Raw genomic sequence first — 25,909 nt, forward strand, 5'->3', positions numbered from 1 at the left:
CGCCAGTCCGTTCTCTCTGGGTTGGTCTTTTCTGGACGTGTCCTGCAAGTGGCGTCACATGATCTGTGACCACTATGGGTGTTCTGGGGCCCTCCCTGTGGTGACGTGTGCCAGGACTTCATTCTTTCCTGGTCAGATGGGACACACCCCGGCTCGTGCATCTGCTCACCTGTCAGGCGACAGTTTTGCAGTGCCCGCCGCACTGCGCTCTGTACAGGGCTGTCCGTAGCTGCCTGCGTCCCGGTTTTCAGTTCTCGTGAGGCATGTCTGTGCTGAACTTCGTGAGGAACTGCCATCCTGTTTCCCACAGCAAGGCACAAAGGTTGGCTTCCTGACGTCCTCGCCGGCCCTTGCTATTTTCTGTTGTCTCGGTCACCGCTATCCGAGTGGGAGTGAACCTCGTGCTTCGATTTGCATTGCCCTGATGAGCATTGATGCCGGGAGCCTTTTCCTGTGCGTGGTGACCATTCGTGTATCTTCTTTGGAGAAATGTCTCGTCGAGCCCTTTGCCCATGTCTGCGTTGAGTCCCCTTTTCCTGGTGGAGCTGTAGGAGTCACTTACACGTTCTGGATGCGGGCCCACTAGTGCGTCTGTCTTTACATCGGCGCTCCCTGGCCTTCGTTCTTCCTTTTGTGATTGTTTTAAACCTGTGGTAAATACTCCAGATTAAGGAAGTCCAACCGAAGGGGTCCCCAACTACATTAATTCCTCCTGCGTCGCGAGGGGCCCTTGGAAATAGCGCCGTTTCTGGTCTGTTGCCTGGAAGTAAGCCATAGCTTAACCAGACCGCACTGCACCAAGCAGGAAGAAAAACTGGCGTTGCTGTTTCCAGAATGGTCGTAAAGACAGAGTCATAATGGATGTGTGGGGTACTCGTGCTGTGAAACATTGCACAGCTGCAAAGATAGGAGACCTGATGCCTATTATTATTTTTTAAAATTTTACTGTAGAGTAAATGCACTTGCCAGAGAGAGAGACAGAGAGAGAGAGAGCTAGCAAGAGTGAGCATCTAGAGGGGATGGCAATGCCGCGATCCCTTCTCCATTCTCCTCTCGGGGTTTTGGGGATGCATGAACATGCACTGGTGTATTTCCCAAGCCCCTGGGTCCGGGACCTGAACCGCACAGGCAGCATGTGGGTCTCGCTGCTGTGGGTGCCACTTACCGAGGCGCCACTTGCTGGCCCCTGCTATTTTTACACTTGTTTTTCTTTTCATTTTGTGGATTCTTAAAATCCCAATTTCTAATGAAGCACCTATAAACATAACTTCAAGGTGAGAAGAATAACAAAGACTATTTGCTTTTCAGAGTCATCCTTTTTGAACTTCCACGATTCAGACTGTGAATCCAAAGGGTCGGCACCCTGTGACTCTCTGCTTTCCCTCAACACCGAAAAGATTCTGGTACGTGTCTTCTCACCATGCCTTCTGTGTCTGGAGCCAGCCCGGCTGGACGAATTCACCAGGTGGAGGGCACCTTCGTTTACCATAGCACTAGCACCCTGCTGGCTCTGTTTGGAATGTGGAGGCAGGTCATCAGATATTTGGTCACATTGGAATTATTACAGCTTAGGAGTTGGATAGCCGATCACTGGCCCTAGGACTTTTTTTTTTTTTTTTTTGGAGAGTTTTTGCTATAGGGCGCATCAGAAGGGGAGAGACCAGAGAGACAGAAGGCAAGAATCCCCCCCCCCCCGGTGGGGGGATGGCCACGCCGCAATCCCTTCTCCTCCATTCTCCTCTTGGGATCTTGAGCACGCACGCACACGTGCCTGGCATGAGTTTTAAGCCACCGGGTCTGGGACGCAAACCTCGGTCGACTACGTGGGAGTTCAGCGACATAGCCTTTACACTAACTGCTGGTCCCCAAAGAGATTTTTCTTGGGAGCAGAAGCACTAATGATAAGGGGAAGAAGCAAATGAATTACCCTATAAACTGTTCCTTTTTACTTATTTTTCTCTTCCATGAGAGACAGACAGACAGACACCCTTGACAGAGTCCTTCCACACCACGATCCTCTTCTCAGCCTCCCAGCCACCAGAAGCCCAGGCATGGATGGGGGCACCCTGTGTCTTCTGGTCAACCCAGGACCCGAAGCTGGGCCTCCCTGTGGCTCTGGCGGCACATGGTGCCATCATGGCTGGGCCCACCAAGTGTGCTATTGAAATACATGGTTGATTTGACCTAAAGCAAATATTTTCTGGCTTCCATTTAAGTCAGATATAGATTCGATTTTTTTTTTAAATATAGGTTTTTAAACAAGTTTTATTTGTGATAAACTGAAATGCACATTTGGTTCTTTTTCCTTTTCCAGAGCCAGGCCAAGACTATTGCCGAGCAGAAGAGATTCCCGTTTGCTACTGACAATGACAGTGCAAATGAAGAGCTAGGTAAGACCTGAGTCCAGGGATGCTCCTGTGGATGGGCCTAGCATTTAGGATTCGATGCAGAACAAGGAGGGTGGTGGGGGAGAAAGAACCTGAGACAGGCTCCACCCATTCACACTCTGGCATGCTTGGGGTATTTGCATAGGGCATTTGCAAGGGCATTCAGAGCATTGGGCTCTCCTGAGGTTTCATGATTATAGGCCATTACCAAAAAAAAAAGGTCTGGATGGAGTGCTGTTTCAGCTCTGTGTTTCTATGGAAATTGACAAATACGGTCATGAGCTTTTATGAACTGTCACCATAACTCTAACAGTTATTAATGTGCTGTCGTCCAGCGCGAGCCAGAGTCGAGAGCAGAATAGAATCCCAGAACACCCACTTTAATCTCCTGCGTGATATTAATGGGATAGCCAGGCTGCAGTTTACGTGGGAGGCCGGGCAGGTGTGGTCGGGTTTAAGAAGTGGGCGTGGAAAATGTCGGCCATTGAAACCTGCAGATGATGTGTTCGTGGCACATGTTAAAAGGCTGGGTTAGCCAGTATCCAGGCTGTGCTGGGCGTGCCTCTCGGTACCCTCACGAGCTCGCACTTGAAGGAGACGCAGCACGGTCTCAGGGCTGAGCTGAGCAGCTGGACAAATGTCACCGTGGCCACATTCTCACTTGGTGCCCCGTCGCCCCTGCAAGGATTTAAAATGCTCATTTATACATATCATTTTACCCTAGCATGGCCAGGTACACTTTATGTTAAGGCTCAGTGCTGCTTACCGTGGTTCTTTTGCTCTGTAAGAGATGGCAGCTGAGTGTGGACCATTTTAAAAGTACTGATTATTTTTGGGGGATGTTATTTGAAGAGGCTTCGTAGGGTAATTACCCTTTAAAGTGTCAGATTTGGCCTTTTAAAAAGTTCTGGGATTCTGTTCATCCTCCTATGTATTTCTTAAGCAGTGAGTTAAGGGGCTAGAACATCGTCAGGCCTGGTTTGTTCTCTAAGAACAATTCCGGTAGACCCTAGAGCGGTGTAGACCGCCAGTGGGCTTTAGGCCTGTTGTGCCACAGTGATTTTCCCGGGAAGATGCTATCTGTCAGCGTGAGCATTGCTAGGAGGCGCCGAGTTGCTGGTTAGTGGGGCACAGCGGGGGCCCCAGCTACCCGTTTTCCCTTTATGTCATTGGTTTCCCACCACAGAATTTAGGTCCTAATAGTTATTTATATACGTGCGACATTTGGATTAAGATTATTTATTTTCAGTGGATGTTTTTGGGTATTGCTCATGAAATATTGACTTTTAGTTGGAAAGACTTGAGACCTGCATTTGATTTTATTTCAGTGAAATTCAGTAGCCTAGCTGTGAACAACAATGTAATATGTTTCTAAAGTACAAAATTTATCTCCTAACATCATATTTGTTTTAATGACTAACTCGTTTGTTTATTCAGTAGATATTTACTGATTGTGATAAAATAGGAAATTCTAAGTAGTTAGCTTTTTAAAATTTTTTTTGGAGAGGTTTTTTTCTACAGGGTGCATGCACTCACCAGACAGACAGAGACAGAGAGACAGAAAGCGAGAAATCACCCCCCAGGGGGGGATGGTCACGCCGCAATCCCTTCTCTTTCATTCTCCTCTCGGGATTTTGGGCATGCACGCACACACACCCGACATGAGTTCTAAGCCACCGGGTCTGGGACGCGAACCGGGGTCGACTACATGGGAATCCAGCGACCTAGCCATTACGCTAACTGCTGGTTCCCAGTAGTTAGCTTTGAAAGGAATCTTGTTTATTTCTACCATGAGAAAGAGAGACAGAAAGAGAAACTGAACCCCCCCACAGGGTCGTCACAGCATGTTCCTCCCCCACTCAGCCAGCTGAGACCAGGGACACGTGTGCACATACTTGCCTGACATTCTCTCGGTGACCTTGAGGTGGTGACCTGGGACCTTCCCCGGGGCTGGCATCACTAAGCACTGCATCACTGCCGCCACCATCTGCCTGGAAAGGAATCTCTAAGAAGCTTTCCTAGAGATGTTTAAGACCCAGAGAAGAGCCTGGGGCCCCCACGATCACAGGGCCCGGACCCGAGCCCAGGTCCTGGCTTTCTGGTACATGGTCTTCCTGCATTCATAGACTGCGGCTATGTGTCGTACTTGTTCACCTGATGTTACGAACGTCAGGCCAGGGCCAGCAGGTGGTATGAAGGTATGGCCGACAGCACAGTTTGAGTCCCAGACTTGGCGGCTTGAAAAATCACACTTGGGATTTGAGGCATGCCCACTCATACCTAGTGTGCATGCCTCAAATCCCAAGAGGAGACTTGTAGGAGAAGGGATTGAGGTGTGGCCATCCCCTCTAGGGGGTGATTTCTTATCCCCCCATGCCCCCCTGTGAGCTCATACACCCCATAGCAAAAACTTAAAAATAAAAAGACAAAACAGGGACCAGCAGATGTCGTCATGGTTACATCGCTGAACTCTCACGCAGTCTACCACATTTCAAGTCCTGGACCTGGTGGCTTGAAACTCATGCTGGGTGCATGTGCCTGTGTGCCCAAAATTGCGATAGGAGAATGGAAGAGAAGGGATTGTGGCATGGCCATCCCCCACCCCGGGTGAGGGGGTGGTTGATTTCTTGCTTTCTGTCTCTCTCTGTCTCTCTGGTGAGCACACACACCCTATAGCAAAAATCTCTAAAAAAAGAGAAACAAACAAACACAAAACTTCAGACCATTTTTCAGTCCAGTCCAGCACACAGCCTCGGTTTTTACCAGCACAGGGTTGTTTGGGAGGTCGGCCCGGAGCAAGCAACCTTCATCTCACTCCCTGTTCCTTGTCCTTCTTGAGGGCTGCAGGCTCCATTCCTTGTTCGCAGGATGGGCATACTAACTGCTCCCAGATCATGGCAGTAGGACATGAGTGCCCGTAAGGGCCCAGGGCTGTGTATCTCCTGCGGTTGTTCTTCCCAGGATGACTGCTGTCCTTGCCACCACCCCCAACTTGTCTCCAGTCACCTGGAGGTTCGCTATCTGAATGGCGCCCATTCTTACCATTCCCAACATGAGTTTGACCTTATTTTATTTTTTCAAGGAAGCTAGGGAAAAAACAAACAGCTCAATTTTTATTTACTTATTTATTTCTTAGTTTTTCTTAAGGGCACATGCACTCACTGGATAGAGACAGAGAAGGAAAGTGAGAATCACCTCCACGGGGCTTGGCCACCCTACAAGCCCTTCTCCTCCAATCTCCTCTTGGGAGTTTGGGCATGCACACGCAGGCAGCTGGCATGTTTTTCAAACTGCTGGTCCGGGCCTCAAGCCGTGTTGGCCATGTGGCCATGTTGGAACTGCCAGCCCCAAAACAGCCCACGTTTTATTTGAAAGATGCCCCTAAAAAGCTCTTATATTTTATGATGTTAATTTTTAAATGCATTTTTTCCAGGGTATTTATAAAGGTCTTTTATATTTCTATTGCAGTTTATGTTTTTACTGCTTTTATCCATCAAGAAATACAAATTCTTTTTTAAAAAGTCCATTTATGTACGCATTCTCTGTGAGCATGTGTGAGAGGGAGAGAACATGCACACCCACACCCCAGCAGGTCCCGAACCCCTGAGCTCCCCCTGGCTTTTATCTGGCCTCAGAAGATGGGCCAGTGCATGCCTGGCATACACAGGGAGATTGCAGGACTCGAACTAGCAACCCTCCCGTGTGGGATTGACTCACAGCCCATCCAGGCCCATAAATTTCCTAATGAGAGTAAGTTTTAGCTGCCCATCTTCTTGAACACCTATTAGGTCCTAGAATTAGAGGGTATTACAGTAAAGCTTTCTTGAAAAGAACTGTGATCAAAATAGTCATAATACTGAGTGCAGAACAAAATGTTTTTCAGAAATTTGGGGAGATTGAGAGGGGACAGATATTAAAGATGGAACTGTAATTTAGAATATTCAATTTTATTTCAGAGAGAATTTTGTCAGAATATTACCATACTTTAAAAAATGCTCAAAGTGGGAACAGCAGTTGGCATAATGGCTATGTTGCTGGGTTCCCATGTAGTCGACTGTGGTTCAGGGCCCAGACCCGGTGGCTTAAACTCACGTCAGGCGCATATGGGTGCATGCCCAAGATCTTGAGAGGAGAATGGAAGAGAAGGAATTGCAGTGTGGCCATTTCCCCGGGGACGGTGACTTCTCGTTTTCTGTCTCTCTGTCTTTCTGGCGAGCGCATGCACCCTTTAGCAAAAACCTCTCCAAAAAAAAAATAATAATAAAAAATAATGCTCAAAGCTCTAATTTAAAATACCATTTTTCTAAACAGTTTGACCAAAAACTATATTCCTCTTTAGCACGCGTACACACACACACACACACACACACACACGCGCGCGCGCACACATTTGTTTTTTAGGTTTTTGCCATCGCTCACTGGAGACAGAGAAAGAGAGAGGGAAAGTGAGAAGTCGTCCTCCAGGGGTGATGGTCGTGGCAATCCCTTCTTCTCTGTTCTCCTCCTGGGGTTTTGGGGACACACGCACATGCACCTGGCGTGAGTTTCAAGCTGCTGGGTCTGGTCTCAAACCATAGTCTGCCATGTAGGAGTCCAGTCCCTTAACCATCATGCCACCTGCTGGCCCGTCTGTAGTGTATCTTTTGAGTAGTGCTTTGACTGTTCTTTGAGTGAAGTGGGACAAAGACTGGCTGCCCTGCAGGGTACATGTCTTCCGCAATTACACACCCCCGCACACCCCTTACACCTGTCACCTGTGCCCCTGCTCTTGTGCTTCCTGCGTAGTTGGGGTAAATTCCGCACTCCAGCAGTTGCGGTTGGGATGCTGTTTGAGCACTTCTCATAACACTTGCAGGAAAATGGCATCGCCATGGGCTGTGGATGGCCTTTCAGGCTGTTTACCAGCTCTTTGACATGTAGAGTGGCAGCAGCATGGGGTTATTTGGGATTTCGAAGTGAGTAATGGAGTACTTGTAGGCAGGTCCTCTATAGATGACTTTAATCGTTGAAATCTAGGTTGGGATGCTGTTTGAGCACTTCTCATAACACTTGCAGGAAAATGGCATCGCCATGGGCTGTGGATGGCCTTTCAGGCTGTTTACCAGCTCTTTGACATGTAGAGTGGCAGCAGCATGGGGTTATTTGGGATTTCGAAGTGAGTAATGGAGTACTTGTAGGCAGGTCCTCTATAGATGACTTTAATCGTTGAAATCTAGGTGGGACGGCAAATGGAGTTAGAAAGAGATAAGTACTTCTTGTAGGCAGGTTTTCTATAGATGACTTTAATCGTTGAAATCTAGGTGGGACGGCCAGACTGATTAGCAGGTGCTGAGGGATGGCTGCGGAAGAATTTGGTGGCTTCTCATTAACTTCTAGGGGTTTTTTTTTAGCTCCTTCCAGTCCTCAGTGCCGCCCCATGAGCTGTAGCAAAGCACTTAGTTAGCAGTTCTAGCCCGAGCTCCTTGATTCTGCCCTTTAATGTTTCTGTGTTTGTTTCATAGCTATTGCTTATGTGTTGATCGGCAGTGGTCTCTATGATGAAGCAATAAGGCATTTTTCAACAATGCTTCAGGTAATTTTTCTCGTTACTTATTTTCAAGTGTACGGTCATGACAGCTGTGGACTCTCGCATAACTTAGTGTTGCAGTGAAACACCTATTTTAAGATGATAAAGGAAGGAAGAGAAATCAGAGCTGACTGAGCACTTTCTGGGTGCTGGACATCTGACAGGCTTGCATTTGGTCTTTGCAAAACGACTTTCTTTCTCTTTTTAGAGAGAGATTTTTGCTATAGGGTGCATGTGTTCACTGGAGAGACAGACAGAAAGCAAGAAATCACCCCCCGGGGGATGGCCACATTGCAGTCTTTTCTCTAATCTCCTCTCAGGATCTTGGGCATGCACACATGCACCTGGTGTGAGCACGTGGTGTGATTTAAAAGCCACTGGACAAACCATGGTCGACTTCATGTGAGTCCAGTGCTGTGACCATTATGGCATCTGCTGGTCCTGAACGACTTTATTTTGGAGAGGTTTTTTTTTTTTCCCCGCCATAGGGCATGTGCGTTCGCCAGACAGACAGAGAGAGACATAGAGACAGAAAGCAAGAAATCACCCCCAGGAGGGATGGTCACACTGCAATCCCCTCTCCTCCATTCTCCTCTCGGGATCTTGGGCACGCACGCACACGCACCCGGCATGAGTTTTAAGCCACCGGGTCCGAGACGCAAACCGCGGTCGACTATGTGGGAGTCCAGCGACATAGCCATTACGCTAACTGCTGGTTCCCCTGAACGACTTTATTTTAAATGAGGAAATGGAAATCTCATGAGTCAAGCAATTTGCTCGTAGTCTCCTGACCCTCCAAATAAAAATTCTAAAAAAACAGTAGTGTCAGGTCACTTACCTTTCTACCACGGTATCTCCCGTGATGTGTAGATGCTGGAAATCCTTGGAATTCCAACTCCTTTCCATATAGGAGTTGGTCCGCATGATTAACTTAATTTCCACCAAGGATTTGTTTCTCTCCTTAAGAAGTGTTACTATGAGAGTCCTTAGTGGAAGTATCGGGCCTTTACTGGTTGGTGGCTATGTTAAAGTCTAGATAAAATATGCAGATATCCATGTGTGGGTGGAAGAAGAGACTCATGGCACCCAACATCATTGGCCTATGTCTTGTGCCGTTATCAAACTGAATTCCCCAGAGGTGCTTAAGCATTTAGGAGTTGTTGACGTGTCTGTCCACACAAAGGGGTATAGTGATGAAGATGGGAATTTTCAAGTTGGCGATAGCCAGTTTCTAATCACTCTGCTGCTTGCTACCACATTGTTTAACCTCTTGGGTTATGGAGATGATAGTAACTACTTCCAAAAACGTTTCTTTTCAGTTTGAATGAAATGTCTTATGACGTGTGCAGTAGCCATTGCCTGTCACACAGTAAGTGCTCAGTAAATTCTAGGCTCATACTACCATTCTAGTATATGTGTGTTAAACTGAGAATTAACAGATCATCTGTAATCCTATAGGTAGACTTAATTTTGAAACATTCATTTGCAAATTTTAGCTGTGCCTTTGTTTTACCTTTTTAATAATAGGATCACTTACATTGATAATTCTGTCTTCGTTCTCAAAAAATGTGTTGAGATATTTTAGTTGTTTGTGGTCCTCAGGTCTGAGCAGCTGTGTGTTTAGGTTGTCTATAAGATAACATTCTTCAGTAGAATTTAAAATACAAAGAGTAGATTCTAAATGATTTAAAATCTCCTTTCTGTTTGGTGTCACAATATTATAAAAGGTAAGTAAGCACTTTTGCAAAGTTAACACCTGACCATGGTCTAAAAGGGAGTTTCTAATGAATTTGTAGAAGCCAGTATTGGTTAATTGGTGGTGACGAACAGCAGAAAACAGTAGGGACTTGCAGCTGTGCTACCATTCCATTCCACCTTTGAAAATATTATTACCATTATAGTTGAAGGCAATATAAAGTTATTAAAGAAAAATTTATATAATAAGAAACTTCCTAATTCTACTACTCTAACATTATTCTTAATTTTTATTACCTTTTAAAAGTATGCATTGGTGTTTCATTTAATCTGAATATATGTACCATTTTGTATTGCTTTTTCACTTAATTTTATACTGGCTTTCAATATTTCTCTAAAATCTTATGAGTTAATGGCTCTATAATATGCCTTAGTGTCGGTTCGTTTATAGTTGTAAAACTTTACTCTTGCAATTGCATTCAGAGAATAAGTCAGAATCCTACTGTTTGTACAAAGAAAAGAAAGTGATCCAAGGGGGAATCTTTTAAAAGTTTATGAAAAATGTGTATTATGAGAAACTGTGGCTGGATCTCAAAATTTTTTGCAGCAAAATAAACTTGTACTTAAATCCCCTTTTTACGAACTTGTGGAAGCCCCCTGCCCACTGAGATGTCCCACTGCATTTTCATCGACCTGTGATGGGAAGAGTTGTTTGTCGGGGAGGGTTTTTCTGAGAATGTGTGGGTGGTACGGTCGGCCTGCTTTTTCATGATTCCGGCTATTGGTGGGACAGGATGGGGCTGTGGGAGAAAGAGCTTGTGGTCGTGTGTAACAGTTTACACGCCAGCGAGCGTGCCTTTAGCTCCTCTGCTGCGGCTGTTCTGGGACTCCCCTGTGGTTGCCTTTTTTTTTTTTTTTTTTTTTTAGGGTGCGTGCACTCACCAGAAAGACAGAGAGAGACAGAGAGACAGAAGGCGAGAAATCACCCCCGGATGGCCACGCTGCAATCTCTTCTCCTCCATTCTCCTCTTGGGATCTTTGGCATGCACCCACAGGTGCCTGGCGTGAGTTTAAGCCACCGAGTCCGGGACTTGAACCATGGTCAACTACATGGGAGTCCAGCGACCTTGCCATTATGCTAACTGCTGGTCCCTGTCCTTACCTTTCATGTGTTTCCCAGCTGGATCCACGCTGTGGCATGCCAGGGAACAGGACAGGTTCCAAGGCATCCAGATAGAGCTTTGTCAAAATTTATCATCTTTTTTCAGATATATAATTATGATAAACAAATGCAAAGATTTGGTATTAAATGCTAAGGTTGTTTTCAAAAATTTAAACAAGAAAGTTGATCCTGCTTTTCTTGACAAAGCTTTTTTATGCTGGGTTTTATGTTTGAAATTGATATGCCCAGTTTCTGTTTAAGAGTTTCCTGTTGATTTCTCCAAATTCTTCTTTGAAATTTTTTTGCTGTAGGGCGTATGTGCTCGCCAGAAAGACAGAGGGACAGAAAGCGAGAAATCACTCCCCAGGGGGATGGCCACGCCACAATTCCTTCTCCATTCTCTTCTTGGGATTTTGGGCATGCACGCACATGCACCTGGCGTGAGTTTCAAGTTTCCGGGTCCGGGACTCAAACTGAGGTTGACCATATGGGAGTTCAGTAGTGTAAGCATTACTCCATCTGCTGGTCCCTCTCCAAATTCTTGATAGCTGGTGTCAGTAAGACCCTCTAGAAGGAGGGGGTGGAAAATGTCCAAAGATTGGTTTTTGCTTTCCAGTTGACCAAAGCTCCGTTTCCCACTGTGAACCATAATTTCCATGGGTCTGTCTCTTTAAATCACATTTTATAAGTGTAATCCTTTTTTTACGTCCAATTGCTCTTCCTTTTCTTTCTTTGGAAATTCATTGATGAAATTTCTTGCACTAACAAAGTTGATTTTTATCCCAACCAACCTTTTCCTGCCCCTTGTCTGAGAATGAGAAATGTGAGGAATCTTTTCTTGATTGGTGTACACCACTTGTCACCCTCCGCGTTATAACCAAACCAGATAACGCCCCGAGAATCGTTTCTGGCGATCTGTGCTGGTCTGTCTTTGCCCGTTCCTTGCTGGACCTTCCAGATGTGCACAAACTGTTCTTAAGCCAGTGACATCCTTTCACAAGCCTTCCAAGTGCCGAGGCTCCTACCCCGACTCTCAGGTTTGGTTGAGAGTTACCGCCATAAAGGCCAGCACAAAGCTGCAGAATGTGGATCCAGTCCACGCCTAGAAAGCTGACAGCCAGGGCCCAGCAGGTGGCATGGTGGTTGGGGGCACTGGACTCCCACATGGCTGATAGCAGTTCGAGTCCTGGACCTGGCGGCTTGCTTTCCCACTTTCTCTCTCTCTCTTTCTCTCTGTCTCTCTCATGCTGTCCCTCTGCCCCTCTCTGGTAAAATTAAAATAAGATAAATAAAGCTAAAAGTTAAAAATAAAGTCAAATAATTATTAAAAAAGAAATAGAAAGCTGATAGCCAACGGGACTGTGGGGACTTGGGTGTTTTGAGTCACTATTTGGTAGATCACGTACAAAGAAATCCAAATCTACAGCGCAGGGCTCCTTGATCCCAGAGCGACCTTTTGGTGTGAAACTTGCATATCTTGTTGGCCGAGCTGCTTGTCAGGGTTGCGTGCAGCCACTGAGACAGCTCCACGGTCGGTGTCCATTTGGCTGCCCCGCCCTTGCCGTTACTTTGACAGGCCGTGAAGGGCAGCATGCTCCCTGAGCGTCCGGGTTTCTCACGGGGACAGCTGCAGGTACAGGAGATGGCCGTTTGCACTGGAAGCCCGCGATCCTGACAGATTCTGAGTCGGCGTCTCGATGTGCCTGCTCGGAAGTCACGTCCCGTGAGTTAGGGCATCAGTAGCAGGGCTGTCGAGGGGCAGACCCTCCTCCTGTGCTCACTGCCGCAGTGGTCCCTGTGCCAGCCTGGGTGACAGGAGAGCGTCGCCAGTTTTACAAGCACTGCCTCCTTCGCTGCGCACCGTGTGATCTGGAGGCCATCTGCTCAGATCCGATTCTTGTAGAGCTGAATTTTTAAAAGAACTTTGTTCTTATTTTACATTACCAAACAAATTCAAAAACTTCCCTCTGCAGGCTGTTTTTTAAAAATCCTATGTAAGTGGGGCCAGCAGGTGACATGGTGGTTAAGGGTGCTGGACTCCCACATGGCGAGCCGTGGTTCGAGTCCCGGACTTAGCGGCTTGCTTTGTCACTTTCCCTCTCTCTCTCTCTCTCGCTCTGTCCTTCACTGGTCAAATTAAAATAAATAAAGTTAAATAAAATAATTCTTAAAAAAATCCTATGTAAGTACACGTGTCCCTCACGTAGACAGCGTCTGCCGCTCATACGTTGTTCATGTGCTGATGGTTTTGTGCTATTCATTGTCGAATCTGGTGACTTTCCAGTTAGAATTAAAAAGCCAGCCTTGTGGTGCAAGAATAAAGACCTGTGAAGTTTAATAGAGCCAAGGATAGTATGTTAGATGTGGTCTTCTTGAGGACTGAGACATCTGCGTGGACACAGCTCTAGTAAGATAACTATCCTACCATACCAGGGTTTTGCCATTGTATGAATTAAGTAAAATAGGAGGAATAGGATAATGGTTTTCTAATTAGTTTTAACTCATTTAAAATTCTGAAAACCAAAAAAAAGAAAAATCTGAAAACCTTGGTGTAGTGGTTGTGTCTCTGGATTCCCACATGGCCAACCATGGTTTCAGTCCTAGAGCCAGTGTCTTGAAAATCATCCAGGAGCATGTGCGTGAGTGCCTGAGATCCCAGGAAGAGAATGGAGAAAAGGGGATTGCAGCATGGCCATCCTCCCTGTGGGCGAGTTCTCACTCTCCCTCTCACTATCTCTCTCTCTCTCCCCAGCCAGCTCGCACGCCCTATGGCAAAAACCTCTTAAAAAAAATGAAACTCTGAAAACCTTACTAAATAGAAATAGATTTTCATGGTGAAGAGTATTTTTTTTTTTTTGAGAGGTTTTCACTATAGGGCGCATGCGCTCGCCAGACAGAGAGAGACATAGAGACAGAAAGCGAGAAATCACCCCCCAGGGGGGATGGTCACGCCGCAATCCCTTCTCCTCCATTCTCCTCTCGGGATCTTGGGTACGCACACACACGCGCCCGGCGTGAGTTTTAAGCCACCGGGTCCGGGACGTGAACCGTGGTCGACTACGTGGGAGTCCAGCGACATAGCCATTACGCTAACTGCTGGTTCCCATGGTGAAGAATATTTGAAAACTTGGTATTCTGAGCCCAGTTTGTTTATAGAAATAAACATTGGTATTCGGTTGAAAAAAATTTATTATGGCACTATATGGAAATGCTTTTTTAAAGAATTATTTAATTTATTATTATTATTATTTTAATTTGACCAGAGAGAGATAGAAAGAGTGGAAAAGCGAGAAAGCAAGCTGCCAGGTCTGGGACCATGCCACCTATCAAGCTGTACAGAAAAGTTTTGACTTTCTTTTTCTTTTTCTTTTTAGAGAAATTTTTGCTATAGCGCGTGTGCACTCACCAGAGGCAAAGAGAGAGACAGAGAAAGAGAAAGTGAGAAGTCACCCCCTAGAGGGGATGGCCACTCCACAATTCTTTCTCCATTCTTCTCTCAGGAATTTGGGCACACACACAAACGTGCCTGGTGTGAGTTTCAATCTACCAGATCCATGACTCAAACCACAGTCACCAAAATCCAATACCTTGACCACTATGCCACTTGCTGGCCCTGAGTTTTGACTTGTTAACATCCAAAGCTAGTGATAAAAAAAATCGTAATAATTAGGACCAGCAGTTAGTGTAATGACTATGTCGCTGGACTCCCATGTAGTCGACCGTGGTTCGAGTCCCGGACCCGGTGGCTTAAACTCACACCGGGCACGTGTGCATGCATGCCCAAGATCCCGAGAGGGGAATGGAGGAGAAGGTTTTGCAGCGTGGCCATCCTCCCTGAGGGGTGATTTCTCACTTTCTGTCTCTCTGTCTCTCTCTGGCTTTCTGGCGAGCGTACACACCCTATAGCAAAAACCTCTCCAAAAAAAAAAAGAAGAAAAATGTAATAATTAAATAAAGTTGTATCAGTTTTAAACAGTAATCAAAATCTTATTTAAGTGTAGTAACATGACATGGTTAACTATAAATATAATAACCACATGATTGCACATCTTTCTGTTAGGAAAACCTTCTAAGAATAAAGAGGAATCCCAAGAGAGAAAACCCAGATGCTTACAGATACACATAATGCTGGCTCAGTGCTGTGTAATGACCAGGCCACGGGTGAGTCCAGGACGGCCTGTGGGGCACAGACCCAGACCTGGAGCCAGGCGATGGCAGCTGAGGTCAGAAGATGCCAGCGTTCAGATATTTTATCTGTCAGGAACTTCCAAATGGCTGTTACTTGTTTTTGTTTTAGTTTTTAAGGGAGATTTTTGCTATAGGACACGTGTGCTCACCAGAGAGACAGAGAGGCAGAAAGTGAGAAATCTCTTGGGGGGTGGCAGGGAGATAGCCACGCCGCAGCCCCTTCTCTTCCATTCTCCTCTTGGGATTTTGGGCACGCCCAGTGTGAGTTTTAAGCTGGTAGGTTCAGAACTCAAACTGGTTGACTACCGGAGTCCAGGAACAACCATTACGCTATCAGCTGGTCCCAATGGCTGCTGTAAAAACGCTGCAGGTATGACAGCTAAAGACCGCCCTGAGCCACTCACTGGGTGCGTCCTCCGTAAAACTCTGCCTTGTGAGGGCCCTGACTCTGGCCTCACCCCTTCCGCTACGCTCCACTCCTCTAGCCACGCTGCCCTGTTCGGTTCACCGTGGAGAAGAGGCTCAAGGAGCTGACTTTGACCTGACAGCCTTTAATATTCATCGGGGTTTTTCTTGCCGCCTCAAACATGGCCACGGTGTGGCTGAATAATAACTGCTGCAGGCCGAGACCGACCACGCTCCAGGCCTGTACTAGGAGCCACAGACTGTCTTCCAGTGGGTGACAAGCACACTACAATCTAATGACATGGTCGGAGAGCTGCCTTAGCGGGGCCGGATCCCGGGGCTGTCTGCTAGCACCTTCCACTCCAAGGGCTCCAAGCCAGCCTCAGTCCCTTCCTGCTCCCTCCACACCCCCCAAGTCATACCGCACACTGTCCGGCTCAGTGGATGGCTTCCTGCTGCTTGGTGACAGGAGCCCCCGTGCTGTCCGCGTCGTTCTAAGCTGTCTTGGTGTTGTGTACTTCCGCAGTGTCCCCAGTCTGTCCGCTTCTCTCCCACCCACACCCAAGGCACTGCCGTCTGTCAGCTGCTGCTGCACGTGTCGGCTCCTGGCTGACCTCACGTCCACTCCCTCACGTCCTGCACACCTGCTCACACACACCCCCGAGTACGCATCACGTCTGTCACCCGGTCCCTTGCTCCAGCCTCATGTTGGAACGATACGTGTTCCCTGCTTCCCTCAGGGCCTGCACACAGCCCTTCCCCTCCACCCGGCCCTACCCGCTTCCTGCCACTCAGGACCCAGCTGCCTCTCCCGTGGGATCCTTCCTAACCTTGCCTTGGTCTTGCTGCATTTTCTAGAAGCATCATTCTAGCACTCACGAAGAGGTACCTTCACATCCTGTGGTTCTTTGGCTGGGTTCCATGAGGCGGGATGCTGCTGCCCCCAGTGTGGGTTTTGCTTGCTGTCCCTTGCACTCGGTGACCATGCGTGGCCATGTTTGAGGCGGCAAGAAAAACCCCGATGAATATTAAAGGCTGTCAGGTCAAAGTCAGCTCCCTGAGCCTCTTCTCCACGGGAATCCAAGCAGGGCAGCGTGGCTAGAGGAGTGGGGCGTAGCGGAGGGGGTGAGGCCAGAGTCAGGCCAGTGGACTTGCAGGGCATTGCTAGCTCATGGAACCCAAAACCACCAACAGTAGGCCCCGAGGAAATACCTGGCGAATGAGTGAGTGAGGCCACATAGTGTGCAGCAGGGACAGAGAAGGCAGGCTTACTCTCCAGGGGAGTCCAGGAGTCTGGGGAGAGGTTTGTGCAAAGACTTAAAGGCTGGAAGGCGTTTGCTGGGCTCAGAGACGATGGTGGGTATTTCAGAGAGAAGGGCTTAGTGCTTAAGTTGGGAAAGGCCCTGAACTTAGGCAGCCATGTCTTATGGAGAGAATTCGAAATAGTTCCCATCACTAGAGTATGAAGCGTGAGTCGGGTACAGGTGACGAGGCTGAACAGAAGGGCTGGAAGACCATGGGTATCTTCTGCAAAGGCATTTAGGATTACCTCATTGTTTTCAAAGTGTGGGTCGCTGACCTTTGGGAGGTCCTGCAGTTAATCAGCAATCCAGAGCACCACTTTTTTTTTTTTTTTTTTTTGGGGGGGGGGGGTTTTTGCTTTAGGGGGCATCCACTCCCACGAAGGGACAGACAGACAGAAAGTGAGAAATCACCCCCCAGGGGGGATGGCCACCCCGCTATCCCTTCTCCTCCATTCTCCTTGGGATCCTGGGCACACACACACATGTGCCTGGCGTGAATTTAAGCCCAGCCACCGGGTCTGGGTCTTGAATTGCGGTCGGCCACATGGAAGTCCAGTGACATAGCCATTGCACCAACTGCTGGTCCCCAGATTACCACTTTTTAAATAAGGAGATACATCAGACTAGAAAATATCTGTCCCAGATGACATTGTTTATAGTTCTGCTATGTCTAACTTAGAGACTGTGTGTGTGTGTGTGTGTGTGTGTGTGTGTCTGTGTGTGTTGCATGTGCATACGTGCGTATGGGGTTGCAGTGTAAAATGTGTCTTGGTGCTCGGGTTAGCATGGGGGAAAAACATTTTGAGTGCCGCTCTGGTGAGTGTCGGGAGCCATTGATCAGTGTTGGGGGAGTGTCACTCTGATGTCAGTGTAGAGAGACACCTGATGCTGTGTCCGGAGGACACGTGGGAAGACAGGGCAGTGGGTACAGTGGTCGCAGGGGCATGGGTGGGAGGAAGGCTTACAGTGGGCTTGACCGATGGGGAGGGGGCGGGCCCTAGGCTGCGTGGGACCCAGTGAGGTGGCCGGGCCCTGTGGGCTCAACAGGTCGGAAGCGAGTGCCAGCCTTGGCTGTAGCTGCTAGGATTCAACCACGCCGTAGGATAACTGCTTACTTACACCTTTTCTGAGCCACCTCTTGGCCACCTGGAATGAACTTTGTCTCGGGAGAAAAGCTGCTTGGATTCAATATTTTGATAACAAGGCTGAGTGCAGGTCTCATTCTCTGGAATCATCATCCCAGAGGCGGGCCCTGTTAGTCACCGTCTGCCCCCAGCCTGGCCAGCAGCCCATCCTGTGCCTGCTCTGTGGCTCCTGGTGTCACTGCCTTGGAGAAGCACAGGCCTGTCACTTTAAATCCGACTCTTCCCCTCCCCTGGCATCTGGATCCCCTTCTGTCTGCTTGCCCGGTCTTTCTTTAAGGCAGGAAAAACATTAAATGTTGCAAGTGGTCATCTCTGGGGGAAGGGGAAGGGCTATAGGGTGCCTTTTACCTTTTGTGCTTTTCTTCACTTTCTAAGTTTTCATGAGGAAACATACATTACTTAAAACGTGTACGTGTAGCTGTCTATTCCTAGTTATCTTTTTCTTTACCGGGGGAGGAAGAAGGACAGAGACCATGCAGGAATCCTTGATGGGACCTCGCAGAGTCGTCACCCTCCTGCCTGGCCTCCACACCAGCGCGATCCCAGGAGCATGTGCTGGTGTGCTCAGCCGGCCTCGGGACCAGACCTAGGCTCCTCTGTGGCTTCCAGCCTCTCAGGTTGCGGGACTTCCTGCATGCCACCCTGACTGGGCCAAGATGTACATACATATATATGTATGTTTAATTATAAGCGAATACATGTTTTACACAGTTTTAAAGAATTTTTAAAAAAATTTTCTAAATTTTTTTAGGTTTTTGTCATAGGGCTTGTGGGCTCACCAGAGAGAGACAGTGAGAGAGAAAGGGGAAGATAGCCACACCAGGGAGGATGGCTACACCACATCCCTTCTCCCTCACGCTCCTCCTGGGATTTTAGACACACACACACACACACACACACACACACACACACGGCTAGCATGATTTTCAAGCTGTCAGGTCCAGGACTCAAACCACATTGGTCATATGGAAGTCCAGTGACTTAACCACTATGCCACTTGTCGGTGCCTGTTTTACACAATTCTAAAGTATACAACAATTTGTTAAGCACAATGGGAACACACCTAGTAATCTCAGTCCCCAGAAAGAATTACCGTTAGTATATTGGAGAGGTTTTTTTGAAATGCTTATAATGGCCCATGCAGTCACCTGTAACTTATAACTATATTCTGCAGGTCTATAACTTGTGCTTTCCCCTTTGGCAGAGCGTAGATAGCCTGTTTTTGTTAGTGTTGTTGTTGTTGTTTGTTTAGTTTGCTTTGGCATAGGTACATGCACTTGCTAGAGAGACAGAGAGAGAGGGTAAGAGATCACTCTGTGGGCGGGGTGGCCATGTCACATGTCACAGTCACTTCTCTGCCTTTCTCCCCAGGACTTTGGGCATGCACATATCTGCACCCAGCATGTTTTTCAAGCCTCCAAATCCAGGACTTGAACAGTGCCCTAAGCCATGTGGGACCCAGCTGCCTTAACCACCACACCACCTGGTGGCCCTCGACAGCCTCTTGCCAGTTGCACATGAAAAAAACAACACGTGAAACTGCAGGGGGCTGGAGGGTGACTCGACGAGAAGGCGAGCGGGTGTAGCGATGATGGGTGAGTCTGTGGCAGGCCGCCGACTCGCGCCTCTCGTCCGGGCAGGCCGCTGGTACTGAGTCAGTCAGTGAGAAGAAAATGTGGGCTCTCTTTGTTGGAGCTCTCGGTGTCCCGAGCTGGCAGTCTGGAATTGCCTTGTCGGGTTTTTGCAGTTTTTCCATACGTCCCACAGTCTGTCTGCTTGTGGCCAGTGGCTCACCAGCTCACCGTGACAGACAAACCTCACTCTATTCCAGTAACTTTTAAAAAAGCATGGCCTCCTCTTCAATATTTTTCCCGTTTACTCATACTTGAAGTAGGAGTGTTCTTTTTCCTTTTCTTCCCCCCCCCGCCCCCCCAGGTTTTTGTCATAGGGTGCGTGCACTCACCAGAAAGGAAAGAGACAGAGAGAGGGAAAATGGAAATCTCCCCTGCAGAGCTGGCTGACACCCTGTCTCTGGTCTGGAGTGAAACAGTAGGTTGGTCTGTCAAAGGCCTGGCCCTGCCAGTTCTGTGAGATGTTAGCAGTGTCAGAGCTCCTCCAGGGCTTTGTCACTCGGGACTGTTCACTCTTTTTCTTTTTTGGGGGAGAGGTTTTTGCTACAGGGCACATGTGCTCACCAGAAAGACAGAGAGACAGAGAGACAGAAAATAAGAAATAACCCCCCAGAGGGATGGCCACACTGCAATCCCTACTCCTCCATTCTCCTCTTGGAATCTTGGGCACACACGCACACGCGCCCAGCGTGAGTTTAAGCCACCAGGTCTCGTGGTCGACTACAGGGGAGTCCAGCGACATAGCCGTTATGCCATCTGCTGGTCCCACACTCTTCTTTCTTAATTGTATAAGAAAGGACACAGCAGGGGGGAAGCTGCAGAGGCTAAGTGTAGACAGGGGCCTGTCGTTCACTCCCGGAGAGGACAGTTACCCCACTAAGCATAAACCGTGTGTAGGGACTCGACAGCTGGGCTGACAGATAGTGGCTGTCCTGTGAGATAGTGGGAGACAGAGCAAGAGGGCAGGTTGCAAAAGGGGTGCCGACCCCGAGTGTAAGCACCGGGTTCATCTCCAGCAGATTATGGCGTAGACGTACTTCTCAGCCTCCCTGTGATGGCACTGAGAGGCCCTTTCCTTTTCAGATCATTTCATGGCTGTGTGGAAAGAAGCCAGCTAGTGAGGGGCATTACCCAGGCCTTGACTCCCATCTCTCTGCCCCTCTGTCCCTTCTTCGGTAAGACATAATTGCGGATGCTGCTGTTCTTGGGCTCGTTGAGGGGATTACATGTTAAATAAGCAAACTGTGAAAGAAAGAAGCTGGCTCCGAACTGCTGGTTCCTGCCCTTTCCCTTTATGTTTTACCTGCTCAGTGCGAAATTCTTACTTGTCTTTCTTTCTTTCTTTTTTTGGGAGATGTTTTTGCTATAGGGTGCGTGCGCTCGCCAGACAGAGAGAGAGACAGACAGAAAGTGAGAAATCACCCCCCAGGGGGGATGGCCACGCCACGATCCCTTCTCCTCTATTCTCCTCTCGGGATCTTGGGCATGCACGCACACGTGCCCGGCGTGAGTTTAAGCCACCGAGTCCAGGACGTGAACCGCGGTTGACTACGTGGGAATCCAGTGATATAGCCATTACACTAACTGCTGGTCCCTCTTACTTGTATTTCAAGTGAACCTGAAGACACAGACTTTGCAGGTGGGGACCGCGGCGGACCTTGGTGTGTGGTAGCACGAAGCAGAGCTTCACTCGCGGCTTTAAAGTGCTTTGAGCAGAAACGACTCTTCCTTTTTGTGTATAGTTTTTGACGTGTTTCTGTTTTGGTCTGACTAGGAGGAGCCTGATCTGGTTAGTGCAATTTATGGCCGAGGGATAGCCTATGGAAAGAAGGGACTGCATGTGAGTATGCGATAGCTACGCTTGCATAGTGCCACCGCCCCACATGGCCCGCATGCTGCTGGAGCCGCTCACTGTGTCCAGGCCTGGCTGGGCACCCGGCGCTGCCCTTCCAGTTCACGGAGGCGCTGAGTGTGGATGACTTGCCCAAGGTCCAGCGACCCATATGTGGTTGGCTGGGGGCTCCTCCCAGGGCTCCTGACGTAGTTTAGATGAACTGGGCACAGCAGAGACGAGAATGGGCCCGCTCCCCTACAAAGCGTCCACTGGCCAGGCCAGAGGGTAGGCGCCGACAGCGCGGTGGGCCCTAGAGTCCCGCTTCCTCTCACCCCCACTCAAAGCTGAATGAAGAAACCCAAGGTATTTTTTAGCGTGTGAAATTTATGTTTGTTATATTCCACACTTTTCACAGATAGCTATAGTGCCTGTGTTCCTGTTATCAATTGATTGCCCTTATTTCTCTGAGGAAGGTGGGAGGAGGTTATAGAAGGCATATTTAACCCTGCGTACTATGGTGTCAAAGTGGGAACTTTGGAGACGATGCCATCTGTTGTGGAACGGGTTAAGGGTCAGCTCTTCAGAGCCGTGGTCGAGAACAGAGCACACTAACATTTTCTATCTATTGTTCTGGGTTGTCAGGAGAGTCACAACACGGTTTACATAGGAAACAGAAAACTCTGTCATGATTCCCGATGACCTAATACACTAGAAATAGTCACTTAAAATTGTGCTTTCAGGGAGAAATAGTACTTTCATAATTTTTGCAACAAAGTATTAAAGTCGTTAACATTTTTATTACACATTTTTGTTAAAAATGTATTAAAGTTCAAAATATACTAAGCTAGGGCTGACCTGTTGGGGAAATTTTATGTCATATCTGTACATTCCAGTTCACCGAGGACTGAGAACAAATTCTGAGTTGGGGATGATGGTGGGTTTTGGATGGAAACAACACTACATAGCCCCAATAAATGACCAGTGTTAAAATTACCCTAGGACAGGTCAGAGATAAGCTGCTGCATCCTAATTCTCATCTTTAGAAATTTTATATCTCGATGTGAAATTTGCTTGTGCCTTTAAGGAAAAGTTACACATGCATTTTCAATATAAAAGCAACCCACATAATGTTAGAGAACTAACGGGGACTTCTTAGGGTGCGGGGTCCAGGCCCCAGGGTTTTGGTTGACCCTTTCTGACCCCGTGGGCTGTGGCCAGCATCATATCACATGCCCCGCCCCTGCAATGTGGTGATCCTGTGTTTAAATAAGTGAGTGCCGCCTATTCTAGTGACAGGTGGGAGACCCAGCGTGCTCCTGGTGGAGGCAGTTGTGCAGAGTTACATAATTACCATACCGTGACTTTAGGGCACATCCCTTTTGCAGAATCAAGTTCCTATTTATTTCTTAGCTCTTAGTTATATTGTTACTAAATTGTTAGTTTTTCAGAAAATCTCTTCCACCTGGTTTCGAGTAAGTGTGTCTCACGTGAGCTAATGCCTTTTCAAGGACATTAAGAATGCTGAGCTGGCTCTGCTCGAGCTGAGCCGCGTAATTGCCTTGGAACCTGGTCGCCCAGAGGTATTTGAGCAGCGAGCAGAAGTGAGTGTGGTTTTCTTTTTTCCTCTGTCATTATTGCGTAGTTGAATCTCCGCTTTTTCCCCTCCTATTTTGCTATTAGTTAACATTAACACTTCCTTCTACCTATTACGTTTTGCTACCTAGGTGTGTAATGCTTTAAGCATGGTGAAATTCCTAGAACACTATGGCCGGAGAGGAACTTCTCAGTAATGTTTAGTATTAGAACTTGGTTATGTGGATACTATGTCTGTCAACAGTCACTGAAAAATATACTGTACTTGGTATTCACTATATGGTGGCATACCCAGTCAAACTGAAATTTATAGTCCTTGGAAGCATTCATTCCACTGATGTGTGTCTGCGTATGTGTGTGTTTGTGTGTGCACGCACGTGTGTGCTTGTATATCATTCTTGGGAGCTCGAACTGTCTACATCATATGTAGGTCTGGCAGGGCTGATTACACCCAGACCCTAATGGAACTCTGACCCGAGGCAGAGCCAGGGAGCGTGTGGTGCAGGTGCCCGTGGCACTCTCTGGAGTGGGCAGTATGGACAGGGCTTCCCCAGGAGCAGGAGGGCAGGGTCGGCTGTTTCCTGAGGCTGGCCCAGGAGGTGAGATGTGCACACAGTAGATCCCATGGTCAGGGGACGAGGTGGAGGAGGGTGTTCAGAGCAGAGGAGTGAGTGTGTGCAAAGGCTTCTCTTTTAGTGTTTTTATTTATTTATTTAAATTCTTGCTAGAAGAAGAGAGAAATAACCCTTCATGGAGCATGGTCATGCTGCAGTCCCTTCTCTTCCGTTCTCCCTTTCTGTGGGATTTTGGGTGCACACACACATGCCCGGTGTATTTTTTCAAGCTGCCCGGTCCGACTTGAATTATGCAGTTGGCCATGTGGGATCCAGCCTCCTAACCACCCTACCACTAGCCGGCCCCTATTTTAGAGTTTTTAAATGGAACCCTTCACGGAGCATGGTCATGCTGCAGTCCCTTCTCTTCCGTTCTCCCTTTCTGTGGGATTTTGGGTGCACACACACATGCCCGGTGTATTTTTTCAAGCTGCCCGGTCCGACTTGAATTATGCAGTTGGCCATGTGGGATCCAGCCTCCTAACCACCCTACCACTAGCCGGCCCCTATTTTAGAGTTTTTAAATGAGCTATTTTTGTTTTACAGTTTTCTTAAAATAAGAGTAAACCACCCAGCTTTCATGTATGTTAACATATTTAATCATCTGACTTGGTGTGATTTCATAGTTGGACTAAAGACAAAGATTAGATTCTTTTTTATTATTATTTTGGAAGAGAAATCTGGCAAGTAACAGAAGCAGTAAGTGTTTAGTAATTTTAGTAAAAACATTAGTGATATTTTTTTCTTCTCAAAATTATAGTACAATCTCTTTAAGAGAATTTTATATTTTATTGGAGATTTGGTTTTTGAATAAAATCTTTCTTAATTAATGATATAATGTCTTCTATTTTGGATTGAAACCCTAAGGGTTACGTGACTCTGGTTTGTTCGTTACGGCCCAAGAATCAGTGCTATTTAATTGGTGTGTGTTGACTAATTTCTGGGCCAGTTTGGTGATCATCTGCTCCTGGGGGAGATTTTCTCCTGCATTACTCTGGTGTCACCTTACAATGCGACAGAAATCCCGAATTTAGTTACACTCAGATAAGACTCATTGAACAGGTCTTTAAAGTTTGCATACTTAATAAAAAGCTAATTGTCTATCGAAAATTGATTTGGTAATTAGAATGACGGTTTTCAATTATTTTAAAACTTTATGGAGCTAGGCCTTCTCCTGGTATCGCTGGGCAGCAGCACCACGGCCCGGTGATTCCCACTGGTCACAGCATGCTGTTTCTGTCCGTTAGAGGTTACTTTATGAGCACCTTCCACTTTCATAGTTTCTGAAATAGTCCATATTTAACAAACACAATTGAACCTTTTTTCAATTTTTAAAATTTAATTGTACTTATTCATTCATTTATTTTAAGTTGACCAGAGAGAGAGAGAGGGAGAGGGAAAGTGTGAAAGCCAACCACCAGATCTGGGACTCAAACCATGGTCAGCCACATGGGAGCGTCCAGTACCTTAACCACCACGCCACCTGCTGGTCCCCAACTTTTTAAGTTACTCATTGTTACACATACTGATTATTGCACTGAGGCCTGGTAATTTGGCTTTGTGTCTAGGAGTTACTAAACTAGGTAGGGCTCTTTTCCCTTTCAAAATATGACGTGGTCTACTGTGTTTTTTTGAATTCTCATGTAATTACTCCATCTCTTTCCTCTTTATGAGCTGTTGTTTTTTCTAGGGTGGATGGGCCTCTCTGAATCCTCTTTCTTGCAGGTTTTAAGCTCCGTGGTGTAGGAACTCACTTCCTTTCTATAGAAAATCTGAGCTATAAGCCCTAATCGGAGGGGTTTCGGGAGAATGAGTGCTTGGACTTGAGTGCATGAAGACTACCACCCGTTTTGGATTTCTTACACCTGGGTGGCTTACTTTGCATTCTGAACTGTCTTCCGAGTTGTGCTTCTGCCTGAACACAAGAATTGCTGGCTCAGAAATGCTTTTCTTAGCCGGCTTGCAAATATGCTCCCTCCTACCGTGCGGGTCACGACCGATGAGTGAAGAGCTGCCCGCACGAACGGGCTTGGAGAGCCCGGAAATCTCGGACATCGTCACTCAGCCCTTACTGCCGTAGAGGACGGAGCTAAGCGACCCTGGGGGGCTCTGTTGCACGTCCAACAATTCGTCTCTTTTAATGGTTCAAAGTTATATGTATTTATGCCAAATTATGATTCAAAAGATAAAAAATGGTCACATTAAGAAAAGCAGCATCCGTTACAACCCAGAATATGCAACAGTCCTGGGGCCGTTGCTGGGGTCATAGTTCATCAGCTTCTCCCTTGACTGGACAAAGATCTGTGGCCCCTGAGCCTGTAGACGTGGCACCTGACTGTGGTGTGCGGTCACTGGTTCAATGATTGCAGCTGCTGAGAAAGTGGT

At 47.4% G+C, this 25,909-nt stretch overlaps 1 protein-coding gene across 1 annotated transcript in view; it reads left to right on the top strand.

Annotated features, from left to right (window-relative positions):
- Positions 1 to 424: 424 nt before the first annotated feature.
- Positions 425 to 25,909, top strand: part of TTC13 (tetratricopeptide repeat domain 13) — a 61,223-nt gene continuing 35,738 nt past the window's right edge. The window contains exons 1-6 of the mRNA XM_027770861.1: positions 425 to 585; positions 1,253 to 1,403; positions 2,315 to 2,390; positions 7,889 to 7,959; positions 21,258 to 21,323; positions 22,826 to 22,918. Coding sequence (XP_027626662.1) covers positions 425 to 585; positions 1,253 to 1,403; positions 2,315 to 2,390; positions 7,889 to 7,959; positions 21,258 to 21,323; positions 22,826 to 22,918 — 618 coding nt within the window. The remainder of the gene's footprint in view (positions 586 to 1,252; positions 1,404 to 2,314; positions 2,391 to 7,888; positions 7,960 to 21,257; positions 21,324 to 22,825; positions 22,919 to 25,909) is intronic.

Source organism: Tupaia chinensis, unplaced genomic scaffold (genome assembly GCF_000334495.1).
Source record: "Tupaia chinensis unplaced genomic scaffold, TupChi_1.0 Scaffold000161_1, whole genome shotgun sequence".
In the NCBI taxonomy this organism is placed as follows: Eukaryota; Metazoa; Chordata; class Mammalia; order Scandentia; family Tupaiidae; genus Tupaia; species Tupaia belangeri.